The 13,604-nt window shown below is 43.3% G+C and overlaps 1 protein-coding gene across 1 annotated transcript in view; it reads right to left on the bottom strand.

The window, feature by feature from the left end:
* Nucleotides 1–3,930: 3,930 nt before the first annotated feature.
* Nucleotides 3,931–13,604, bottom strand: part of LOC121005254 (BPI fold-containing family C protein-like) — a 43,227-nt gene continuing 33,553 nt past the window's right edge. Inside the window, exons 14-16 of the mRNA XM_040437874.1 lie at nt 10,274–10,337; nt 10,120–10,187; nt 3,931–4,966 (exon numbers count right to left, since the gene is read on the bottom strand). Of these exons, the coding sequence (XP_040293808.1) occupies nt 4,934–4,966; nt 10,120–10,187; nt 10,274–10,337 (165 nt within the window). The 3' untranslated portion in view covers nt 3,931–4,933. The remainder of the gene's footprint in view (nt 4,967–10,119; nt 10,188–10,273; nt 10,338–13,604) is intronic.

The following is a 13,604-nucleotide window of genomic DNA, read 5'->3' on the forward strand; positions in this document are numbered from 1 at the left end:
TTGCAACAGCAGAGGCCAGGTACAAATTTGGCCAGCCAGGGCCCACTACTGGAGGACGAGGAGGATGAGGAGGAGGATGGGGGTGAAGCATGTTCACAGCGGGGTGGCATCCAACGCAGCTCGGGCCCATCACTGGTGCGTGGCTGGGGGGATACGGAGGACGCAGACGATACGCCTCCCACAGAGGACAGCTTGTTCTTACATCTGGGCAGCCTGGCACACATGAGCGACTACATGCTGCAGTGCCTGCGCAACAACAGCAGAGTTGCCCACATTTTAACGTGTGCTGACTACTGGGTGGCCACCCTGCTGGATCCCCGTTACAAAGACAATCTGCCGTCCTTAATTTCCTCACAGGAGCATGATCGGAAGATGCGTGACTACAGGCGCACGCTGGTAGACGCGCTCCTGAGAGCATTCCCGACTGACGCCGGGGGACAAGTGGAAGCACAAGGCGAAGGCAGGGGAGGAGGAAGAGGTCGCCAACCCAGCTGTGTCAGCGCCAGCACCTCAGAAGGCAGGGTTAGCATGGCCGACATCTGGCCAACTGCTGATATGGAGCGTGTTAGCAGGAGGCAGCATTTGAACAACATGCTGGAACAGTACCTGTGCACACGCCTACACGTACTGACTGATGGTTCTGCCCCATTCAACTTCTGGGTCTATAAAATTGTCCACATGGCCAGAGCTTGACCTGTATGCCTTGGAGGTGCTGGCCTGCCCTGCAGCCAATGTACTCTCTGAACGTGTATTTAGCACGGCAGGAGGCATCATTACAGACAGACGCAGCCGCCTGTCCACAGCCAACGTGGACAAGCTCACGTTCATTAAAATAAACCAGGCTTGGATCCCACAAGGCTTGTCTGTACCTTGTGCAGAATAGAGATTTATACCACCATCAAACATACATTCTTGTACTCAAGTCAAGTGCAATGATTCTTTGTTTTCTTTTTTTTTATTTGTCCCAATACCCCAATAAAAAATAAACATTGTTGGCTGCCTCCACCTACAACATCACATTCACCGCCTCCTCAACCTCCGACTCCATATCGACCTCCTTCTCTGAGTTGCAGGTTAATAATTTGTAATTTTTAGTTATTTTATTTTATTTTAAGTTATTTCCCTATCCACATTTGTTTGCAGAGCAGTTGCCATGCTCTTAAGCACATTTTACTGCCTTTTACATCCCTCTAGCCTTTTCAAGGACTATTTTAGAGCCATTTTAATGCAAAAAAGTGCCCATTTTAGTGCCCTAAATTGAAAAAATTCTTATTTCAATTGTCAGGTGACATTTTACCCCTGCTGTGCCTGGGTGACAGGGGCCTAAATCTCTCAAAATCGTCTGTTCTATTGCTGGGTGACATGAACCCCCTTTTGCCGTGAATGAACCCCTGCTGTGCCTGGGTGACAGGGGCCTAAATCTCTCAAAATCCTCTGTTCTATTGCTGGGTGACATGAACCCCCTTTTGCCGTGAATGAACCCCTGCTGTGCCTGGTTGACAGGGGCCTAAATCTCTCAAAATTGTCTGTTCTATTGCTGGGTGACATGAACCCCCTTTTGCCGTGAATGAACCCCTGCTGTGCCTGGTTGAAAGGGGCCTAAATCTCTCAAAATCGTCTGTTCTATTGCTGGGTGACATGAACCCCCTTTTGCCGTGAGTGAACCCCTGCTGTGCCTGGGTGACAGGGGCCTAAATCTCTCAAAATCCTCTGTTCTATTGCTGGGTGACATGAACCCCCTTTTGCCGTGAATGAACCCCTGCTGTGCCAGGGTGACAGGGGCCTAAATCTCTCAAAATTGTCTGTTCTATTGCTGAGTGACATGAACCCCCTTTTGCCGTGAATGAACCCCTGCTGTGCATGGGTGACAGGGGCCTAAATCTCTCAAAATCGTCTGTTCTATTGCTGGGTGACATGAACCCCCTTTTCCCGTGAATGAACCTCTGCTGTGCCTGGTTGACAGGGGCCTAAATCTCTCAAAATCCTCTGTTCTATTGCTGGGTGACATGAACCCCCTTTTTGCCGTGAATGAACCCCTGCTGTACCTGGTTGACATGGGCCTAAATCTATCAAAATCCTCTGTTCTATTGCTGGGTGACATGAACCCCCTTTTCCCGTGAATGAACCCCTGCTTTGGCTGGTTGACAGGGGCCTAAATCTCTCAAAATTGTCTGTTCTATTGCTGGGTGACATGAACCCTCTTTTGCCGTGAATGAACCCCTGCTGTGCCTGGGTGACAGGGGCCTAAATCTCTCAAAATCCTCTGTTCTATTGCTGGGTGACATGAACCCCCTTTTGCCGTGAATGAACCCCTGCTGTGCCTGGGTGACAGGGACCTAAATCTCTCAAAATCCTCTGTTCTATTGCTGGGTGACATAAACCCCCTTTTGCTGTGAATGAACCCCTGCTGTGCCTGGGTGACATGGGCCTCGTTCTCTCAAAATCCTCTGTTCTATTGCTGGGTAACATGAACCCCCTTTTGCCGTGAATGAACCCCTGCTCTGCATTGCTGACAGGGAACTAAATTTAGTGAAAACATCTGTTACTGATCGGAAGATGCGCGACTACAAGCGCACGCTGATGATAGCATTCCCACCTGACAGCGGAGGCAAAGTGGAAGCACAAGGCGAAGGCAGAGGAGGAGGAAGAGGTCGCCAACGCAGCTGGGGCACCGCCAGCACCTGAGAAGGCAGGGTTAGTATGGCCCAAATGTGGAAAAGCTTTGTCACCCTTGGAGGTGCTGACCTGCCCTGCAGCCAGTGTATAGTGTGAACGTGTGTTTAGCACGGCAGAGAGTATTATCACAGGCCGCAGCCAATGTGGACAAGCTTACGTTTATTAAAATGAGCCAGGCATGGATCCCACAGGACTTGTCCGTACCTTGTGCAGAATAGACAATTATACCAGCCTCAATCATCCATTCTTGTACTCAAGTGCACTTATTCTTTGTTTTATTTTGTTATATGTCCCAATATTTTGGGGGATACCCCAATTAAAAAATAAAAAACAACACAAATCAGTGTTGGCTACCTATTCCTCCTTCACCGCCGCTTCCACCTACACCGCCACGTTAACCTACACCGCCACATCCAGATCCAGATTTTTATTTTTAATTTTTAATTTTTCTTTATTTTATGTTATTTTAAGTCATTTCCCTATCCACATTTATTTGCAGAACAATTGCCATGCTCATGCACATTTTGATGCCTTTTGCAGCCCTCTAGCCCTTTCCAGGACTATTTTAGAGCCATTTTAGCGGCCAAAAGTTCGGGTCCCCATTGACTTCAATGGGGTTCGGGTCAAGTTCGTGGTCAAGTTCGGGTCCCGAACCCGAACTTTTTTTTCAAGCTCGGCCGAACCTGCCGAACCCGAACATCCAGGTGTCCGCTCAACTCTAAAATCCACCTTTAGATTTACTCCACTACTGTGTTAAGATGGCCAGACCATTGTACAAATCAAGCACTTGTTATCCTTTGCTTGTCTCACCCTATCTCTTCATAGACTGTAAGCTCTTGTGAGCATGGCCCTCATTCCTGTTTTAATTGTTGACCTGTTTGCAGCTATGTTATTTATGACTCTGTTTGTACATGAACCCCCTGATTGTAAAGCGCTGCGGAATATGTTGCCGTTTTATCGATAAAAATTATTATTAGTATACATCACACATAAGTGAAACACATTTATTTACTGTATATACAAATAATTGCATTTGTTACATGAAATATGTACAACAGGAATACTTAATATAGAAGTCTTATGTATCATTGAATAAAGGACAAATTTTTTGGGGACGGGGGGAACTTAAATGTAGAGTATTAGGGCTCATGCACATGACCGTTGTTTGGGTCCGCATTTCTTGTGTCTCTGATGCGGACCTATTCACTTCAATGGGGCCGCAAAAGATGCTCTGTTGCATGGCCCCACAAAAAAAAAAAATAGAACGTGCTATTTTTGTCCATTTTGGGGACAAGAATAGGCATTTCTATCATGGGCACCCTGTTCAGTTCCACAAATTGCAGAATGCACATGACCGGCCTAAGTGTTTTTCAGACAGCATGGTCGTGTGTATGAGCCCTTATTGTGAGATCACTCAGCATACAATTAAAGGGGTTATCCCACAGTATTTGTCACCAACCCATAGGTGATAAATGTCAGATTGCCCAGGTGGGGGTGGTTTAACCAACAGCTGGGACTCTAAGCGAATTTGGATCCCCTCTCTGAATGGAGCAGTAGTGCACATGTCGGCCCACCCCTCCATTTACTTCTATGGGTCTGACACAGACAGCACTCCATTAGTCCTCTAAAAGGAAATGGCGCAGTGGACCAACATGTGCACTAACACTCTTTTCAGAGTGGGGACCCTTCTTGGGGGTCCCACCAATTGGATCACACTACTATCCAACAGATAAATACGTTTTGTGAGATCACCCCTTTAAAACATAACTTAGGCGGTAGAACTAGCTGTATATGGAGACTTGGTGGCAATGGTCCATGTGAAAATAATATGCAGAGGAAAAAAAAAGGGACATCACCATACACAGTCCCTGTACAACAGTAGCGCTGTTTCTGTGAAAAAAAAATCTGACCTGTTTTCTAATCTGAGACAACCCCTTTAAGATGTCAGTTTCTCCATTAACATGTACATGGAGGACAGCCAAGCAAATATATTCAAGAGTCAATGGCAGCTGCTGGACATCCCTTAGAGTCGGTAAAAAGAGCGTCCAGCCATCATTTCTATTCAGTTTAATATGGTAGATAATGAAGATATCCTGAGGTATATAAATATAAAATGATTCTATATATACAGCCGGGGTACAATGCATATCACAATGTCCCACACTTGTAGCACTCAGCGAAAATCATGCAATGCTTGCTGGGAAGATGCAGAACACATCCAATTATATGTCATCTGGATCATCAGGCATGTAGACCACTACTTCAGATCAGCTGCCAACATCACAAATCCCTGAAAGAAATGATATTCCTAATTATATGCAATAATCTCAAAGCTTCCATCCATTCAACAATGCTAACTATCTATGGTGAGAAGCTGGTCTAGAGTCATCAAGTCTATCTATAATTGGCTATCTATCATATGGCTTGTTGGCCCAGGCCTCACTAGCCCCTCTAAATCCTCATTCAACGCTGTAATCTCCCCCATGGTCCTGTATTATTGTCTACTAGCAGGAATTTACTGTACATTTGAGCAACCAATTAACAACCCTAGCAGTGCTAGAATAAAGTGGCGTTGAAGGCACCATGCCATTTTGTTTCCTGTTGGCACCAGTCAGTTTTTTTCGAGGCCATATGATTGGACCATTAACGTCAGTATCATTCAAGTGATCAGCAGGGCTATAGCAAGTGGAACCTCATAGCAGACATTGCTTCCATATCCTAGTAGTACCATTACATCTACAGGACATACACTCACCTAAAGAATTATTAGGAACACCATACTAATATGGTGTTGGACCCCCTTTTGCCTTCAGAACTGCCTTAATTCTACGTGGCATTGATTCAACAAGGTGCTGATAGCATTCTTTAGAAATGTTGGCCCATATTGATAGGATAGCATCTTGCAGTTGATGGAGATTTGAGGGATGCACATCCAGGGCACGAAGCTCCCGTTCCACCACATCCCAAAGATGCTCTATTGGGTTGAGATCTGGTGACTGTGGGGGCCATTTTAGTACAGTGAACTCATTGTCATGTTCAAGAAACCAATTTGAAATGATTCGAGATTTGTGACATGGTGCATTATCCTGCTGGAAGTAGCCATCAGAGGATGGATACATGTCCCTTTCAGACTGGAACAGTTTCATTGGAGTCCAGGAGAAATGGGACTACTTAAAAGTGGCACAATTGAAGGCAACAGAAGATTGCATTAGGCTTGTCAGTAAAAGCAAAAAAAGGAAGAAAATTAGCAAATGTTGTGCCCATTCACAAGAAAGGTAGTAGGGAGGAATCGGGCAACTATAAGCCAGTAAGCCTGACATCAATAGTGGGGAAATTAATGGAAACCATACTTAAGGAGAGGATTGTGGACTATCTAAAATCCCATGGATTGAAAGATGAAAAACAGCATGGGTTTACTTCAGGGAGATCATGTCAAACTAATCTTATTGATTTTTTTGATTGGGTGACTAAAATAATAGATGGAGGAGGTGCAGTAGACATCGCTTATCTAGACTTTAGTAAGGCTTTTGATACTGTCCCACATAGAAGGCTTATCAATAAAGTGCAGTCATTGGGCTTGGACTCCCATATTGTTGAATGGATTAGGCAGTGGCTGAGGGACAGGTAACAGAGGGTTGTAGTCAATGGAGTATATTCAGACCAAGGTCTTGTTACCAGTGGGGTACCTCAGGGATCTGTTCTGGGACCCATATTGTTTAATATCTTTATCAGCAAAATTGCAGAAGGCCTCAATGGTAAGGTGTGTCTTTTTGCTGATGACACAAAGATTTGTAACAGGGTTGATGTTCCTGGAGGAATACACCAAATGGAAAAGGACTTAGGAAAACTAGAGGAATGGTCAAAAATCTGGCAACTAAAATTTAATGTTGATAAGTGCAAGATAATGCACCTGGGACGTAAAAACCCAAGAGCAGAATATAAAATCAGTGATACAGTCCTAACCTCAGTATCTGAGGAAAGGGATTTAGGGATCATTATTTCAGAAGACTTAAAGGTAGGCAGACAATGTCACAGAGCAGCAGGAAATGCTAGCAGAATGCTTGGGTGTATAGCAAGAGGAATTACCAGTAGAAAGAGGGAGGTGCTCATGCCGCTCTACAGAGCACTAGTGAGACCTCATTTGGAGTATTGTGCTCAGTACTGGAGACCATATCTCCAGAAGGATATTGATACTTTGGAGAGAGTTCAGAGAAGAGCTACTAAACTGGTACATGGATTGCAGGATAAAACTTACCAGGAAAGATCAAAGGACCTTAACATGTATAGCTTGGAAGAAAGACGAGACAGAGGGGATATGATAGAAACTTTTAAATACATAAAGGGAATCAACAAGGTAAAAGAGGAAAGAATATTTAAAATAAGAAAAACTGCTACAAGAGGACATAGTTTTAAATTAGAGGGGCAAAGGTTTAAAAGTAATATCAGGAAGTATTACTTTACTGAGAGAGTAGTGGATGCATGTAATAGCCTTCCTACAGAAGTGGCAGCTGCAAATACAGTGGAGGAGTTTAAGCATGCATGGGATAGGCATAAGGCCATCCTTCATATAAGATAAAGCCAGGGGCTATCCATCGTATTTAGTATATTGGGCAGACTAGATTGGCCAAATGGTTCTTATCTGCCGACACATTCTATGTTTCTATGTTTCTATGTTCTCTTTCTGTTTACGCCAAATTCGGACTCTACCATTTGAATGTCTCAACAGAAATCGAGACTCATCAGACCAGGCAACATTTTTCCAGTGTTCAACAGTCCAATTTTGGTGAGCTCGTGCAGATTGTAGCCTCTTTTTTCTATTTGTAGTGGAGATGAGTGGTACCCAGTGGGGTCTTCTGCTGTTGTAGCCCATCCGCCTCAAGGTTGTGCGTGTTGTGGCTTTACAAATGCTTTGCTGCATACCTCGGTTGTAAAGAGTGTTTATTTCAGTCAACGTTGCTCTTCTATCAGCTTGAATCAGTCGGCCCATTCTCCTCTGACCTCTAGCATCCACAAGGCATTTTTGCCCACAGGACTGCCGCATACTGGATGTTTTTCCCTTTTCACACCATTCTTTGTAAACCCTAGAAATGGTTGTGCGTGAAAATCCCAGTAACTGAGCAGATTGTGAAATACTCAGACCGGCCCGTCTGGCACCAACAACCATGCCACGCTCAAAATTGCTTAAATCACCTTTCTTTCCCATTCTGACATTCAGTTTGGAGTTCAGGAGATTGTCTTGACCAGGACCACACCCCTAAATGCATTGAAGCAACTGCCATGTGATTGGTTGACTAGATAATTGCATTAATGAGAAATAGAACAGGTGTTCCTAATAATTCTTTAGGTGAATGTATATCTTCATGGAGAAAACCCCTGGAAAAAGTACTCAGAGCGGTGGGGCATCCATCCTCCCTCTTTTCACATCTAGTCAGAGCCTTAGGTGGGGGGTTATACATCAGGAGTATTCCCTGACATATATCTCTGAGGGGAAGCTCCAACATATACTATGTCACTACATGACCATGCAGAGGCATACAGCCAGCCCTATACACTGCGTGCAGAATTATTAGGCAAATGAGTATTTTGACCACATCATCCTCTTTATGCATGTTTTCTTACTCCAAGCTGTATAGGCTCGAAAGCCTACTACCAATTAAGCATATTAGGTGATGTGCATCTCTGTAATGAGAAGGGGTGTGGTCTAATGACATCAACACCCTATATTAGGTGTGCATAATTATTAGGCAACTTCCTTTCCTTTGGCAAAATGGGTCAAAAGAAGGACTTGACAGGCTCAGAAAAGTCAAAAATAGTGAGATATCTTGCAGAGGGATGCAGCACTCTTAAAATTGCAAAGCTTCTGAAGCGTGATCATCGAACAATCAAGCGTTTCATTGAAAATAGTCAACAGGGTCGCAAGAAGCGTGTGGAAAAACCAAGGCGCAAGATAACTGCCCATGAATTGAGAAAAGTCAAGCGTGCAGCTGCCAAGATGCCACTTGCCACCAGTTTGGCCATATTTCAGAGCTGCAACATCACTGGAGTGCCCAAAAGCACAAGGTGTGCAATACTCAGAGACATGGCCAAGGTAAGAAAGGCTGAAAGATGACCACCACTGAACAAGACACACAAGCTGAAACGTCAAGACTGGGCCAAGAAATATCTCAAGACTGATTTTTCTAAGCTTTTATGGACTGATGAAATGAGAGTGAGTCTTGATGGGCCAGATGGATGGGCCCGTGGCTGGATTGGTAAAGGGCAGAGAGCTCCAGTCTGACTCAGACGCCAGCAAGGTGGAGGTGGAGTACTGGTTTGGGCTGGTATCATCAAAGATGAGCTTGTGGGGCCTTTTCGGGTTGAGGATGGAGTCAAGCTCAACTCCCAGTCCTACTGCCAGTTTCTGGAAGACACCTTCTTCAAGCAGTGGTACAGGAAGAAGTCTGCATCCTTCAAGAAAAACATGATTTTCATGCAGGACAATGCTCCATCACACGCGTCCAAGTACTCCACAGCGTGGCTGGCAAGAAAGGGTATAAAAGAAGAAAATCTAATGACATGGCCTCCTTGTTCACCTGATCTGAACCCCATTGAGAACCTGTGGTCCATCATCAAATGTGAGATTTACAAGGAGGGAAAACAGTACACCTCTCTGAACAGTGTCTGGGAGGCTGTGAATGCTGCTGCACGCAATGTTGATGGTGAACAGATCAAAACACTGACAGAATCCATGGATGGCAGGCTTTTGAGTGTCCTTGCAAAGAAAGGTGGCTATATTGGTCACTGATTTGTTTTTGTTTTGTTTTTGAATGTCAGAAATGTATATTTGTGAATGTTGAGATGTTATATTGGTTTCACTGGTAAAAATAAATAATTGAAATGGGTATATATTTGTTTTTTGTTAAGTTGCCTAATAATTATGCACAGTAATAGTCACCTGCACACACAGATATCCCCCTAAAATAGCTAAAACTAAAAACAAACTAAAAACTACTTCCAAAAATATTCAGCTTTGATATTAATGAGTTTTTTGGGTTCATTGAGAACATGGTTGTTGTTCAATAATAAAATTAATCCTCAAAAATACAACTTTCCTAATAATTCTGCACTCCCTGTAGTAGCCCAAAAAATTTAAAATACATATACCATGCACTTGACTACACTTAGTTTTTTTTTTGTCTGCTACTCTTTCCTATACAGTTAAAAAAGGCGTGCCGATACATAGCCCCTGGACAAATGGCCACCCTTTTGTCCTCCCATTGAGTAAAAGGGGCTTAAGGCTACATTCGGTGTATGTCCTAAGAGCTCTCCCTGTTCATACATTGAATCCTTTAACATAAAGTGATGTGAATAGAGCCAACTATAGTCACCATGCACCATAAATGACCTAATGGAGAGAGTAGAGACGTGAATGAACATTGCTTTACACATCGAGAAGCTTCTCACCTGCTTAACATGGAAAGACGTCTTCATCACGAACTTGATGGGAATATAAATTCCACTTGCTAATTGTTCTACAAATGAAAATATTAGAATACGTGAATAGACTTGTGGACAGTGGTGAGGAATTGTCCAATTAGAGTTGGATTGGAGTTCTTACCATTCACATTTGGTAATACTATCTCCTGGAAGAGCTGCTGGACTCCATTTTCTGTCACGACCCCCTGGTACAACGAGAGTATGGTTACTTATTACAGAGTTCTGAGCATTTCAGGGAAGATGTATGCTACATCCACACAGCAGTATAGTTTATGCAGGTTTTCCTCACAGATTTTCACTTGGATTTCACTGCTTTTCCACACCCAAATCTGCATGTGTAACTTGCGGATTTTGACAGGGATTTGCCCCAGATTTCACCCTTTGCACTGCAAGTGCGCACAAACAATCGACATGCTGTGGATTTCAAAATCTGTAGGTCATTCCATATAAGTGAGATTTGGAAAATCTCATTAACTTTGTCGGTACTTTATGAGGCCACCAGCACACAACGCGGATTAGGTGCGATTTTCGTGTGGAAAAACCACACCGTAATACAGTTACCAGCAAAGCGTATGCGATATGACAAATCTCAATTACACATACACGTTTTTGCTCCGTATGGAAATTGATCTGTTGTGCGGTTTTTTAAAATCTGCAGCATGTCAATTGTTTGTGCAATTCCGCACCTTCTTTAGAGTGGTTTTCCTGATAGATTTCAATGGGGTTGTTAATATAAACAGAAAATCCGCAACAAAAAACACACAAAAATTGCAATAAATAGTGTGGTTTTATGTGCATACTTTGTGCAATTTTGGTGCAAATTTAATGCAAATTTTCTGCACACAAGTCTGCAGCTCCAAGTCTCTACCGTGTCCAGGGATCCTTAGAGCTCATTCAGACCGCCGTATGTTGTCCACAAAAATGTGTATCAGTTTTTTTGTGGACAGCATCTAATCCGCAAAAAAAACGCAACCGCATTTTTGCGGACAGCATACGGCCATCTGAATGAGCCCTTGTGTTGCAGACTTTCTGCTAAAAAATCAGCGCAGACAAAACACATCATACACATCCTATGCATATACCCGTAGAGCTCCTGCACTGACCTCTGTATAGTTATGGAATCAGAACTTCATTGGAAATGAGCCTGGGTAAGAGTAGGAAAGGCTGGGAAAATGTTTTTTTCCCACTGTCTGAAGCAGCCAGGCTGGTAACTAAGAGAATTAGCAGCCAGCTGAGGAGCTCAGGTAAATGTGGGCTGAGCTTCTCAATCAGGGCTCACTGTCTGGGGAAGGAGAAGGCTGCGCCAAGGCCTGTGGGATCCGGCACCCTCTAACCCTGTGTGGGGTAAGCACTGTTGTGTTTTGGGGAGCTGGGTGGTAGACCCAGATCCCGATAGAGAGGAAGAACTCATGTATAGTCAGTGGCCAGACGGCAAAGGTTTTATGTTTATGTTTTATGTTTTGGTCTGCTGTAAAAAGTGATAATAAAGCTGGCCGTGGCCAGTTTGCACCCAAATCTGCAGTGTTGGAGTGACTTCTTGAGTTGTGCCAATCGTCTAAGCGGAGAAGACAGCGATCCTGGAGAGCTAAGTGACCCAGAGTTGTCACTAATATATATATAGTTGCAACAAAAAGTATGTGAACCCTTTGGAATGATATGTATTTCTGCACAAATTGGTCATAAAATGTGATCTGATCTTTATCTAAGTCACAACAATAGACAATCACAGTCTGCTTAAACTAATAACACACAAAGTATTAAATATTACCATGTTTTTATTGAACACACCATGTAAACATTCACAGTGCAGGTGAAAAAAGTATGTGAACCCCAAGACTCTGACATCTCCAAGAGCTAATTGGAGTGAGGTGTCAGCCAACTGGAATCCAATCAATGAGATGAGATTGGAGGTGTTGGTTACAGCTTCCCTGCCCTATAAAAAACACACACCAGTTCTGGGTTTGCTTTTCACAAGAAGCATTGCCTGATGTGATGTGATTGCCAGGAGAACTTAACGCCATCTGTCCACCAGCTGAAGCTCAACAGAAGATGGGTGTTGCAACAGGACAACGACCCAAAGCATTAAAGTAAATTAACAACAGAATGGCTTAAACAGAAGAAAATACGCCTTCTGGAGTGGCCCAGTCAGTCCTGACCTCAACCCGATTGAGATGCTGTGGCATGACCTCAAGAAAGCGATTCACACCAGACATCCCAAGAATATTGCTGAACTGAAACAGTTCTGTAAAGAGGAATGGTCAAGAATTACTCCTGACCGTTGTGCACGTCTGATCTGCAACTACAGGAAACGTTTGGTTGAAGTAAATTGCTGCCAAATGAGGTTCAACCAGTTATTAAATCCAAGGGTTCACATACTTTTTCCACCTGCACTGTGAATGTTTACATGGTGTGTTCAATAAAAACATGGTAACATTTAATTCTTTGTGTGTTATTAGTTTAAGCAGACTGTGATTGTCTATTGTTGTGACTTAGATGAAGATCTGATCACATTTTATGACCAATTTGTGCAGAAATCTATTTCATTCCAAAGGGTTCACATACTTTTTCTTGCAACTGTATATATATATACAGTACAGACCAAAAGTTTGGACACACCTTCTCATTCAAAGAGTTTTCTTTATTTTCATGACTATGAAGGCATCAAAACTATGAATTAACACATGTGGAATTATATACATAACAAACAAGTGTGAAACAACTGAAAATATGTCATATTCTAGGTTCTTCAAAGTAGCCACCTTTTGCTTTGATTACTGCTTTGCACACTCTTGGCATTCTTTTGATGAGCTTCAAGAGGTAGTCCCCTGAAATGGTCTTCCAACAGTCTTGAAGGAGTTCCCAGAGATGCTTAGCACTTGTTGGCCCTTTTGCCTTCACTCTGCGGTCCAGCTCACCCCAAACCATCTCGATTTGGTTCAGGTCCGGTGACTGTGGAGGCCAGGTCATCTGGCGCAGCACCCCATCACTCTCCTTCATGGTCAAATAGCCCTTACTTTCAAAGTTTTCCCAATTTTTCAGCTGACTGACTTACCTTCATTTCTTAAAGTAATGATGGCCACTCGTTTTTATTTACTTAGCTGCTTTTTTCTTGCCATAATACAAATTCTAACAGTCTATTCAGTAGGACTATCAGCTGTGTATCCACCTGACTTCTCCTCAACGCAACTGATGGTCCCAACCCCATTTATAAGGCATGAAATCCCACTTATTAAATCTGACAGGGCACAACTGTGAAGTGAAAACCATTTCATGGGACTACCTCTTGAAGCTCATCAAGAGAATGCCAAGAGTGTGCAAAACAGTAATCAAATCAAAAGGTGGCTACTTTGAAGAACCTAGAATATGACATATTTTCAGTTGTTTCACACTTGTTTGTTATGTATATAATTCCACATGTGTTAATTCATAGTTTTGATGCCTTCAGTGTGAAT

Source organism: Bufo bufo, chromosome 6 (genome assembly GCF_905171765.1).
Source record: "Bufo bufo chromosome 6, aBufBuf1.1, whole genome shotgun sequence".
Taxonomy (NCBI): domain Eukaryota; kingdom Metazoa; phylum Chordata; class Amphibia; order Anura; family Bufonidae; genus Bufo; species Bufo bufo.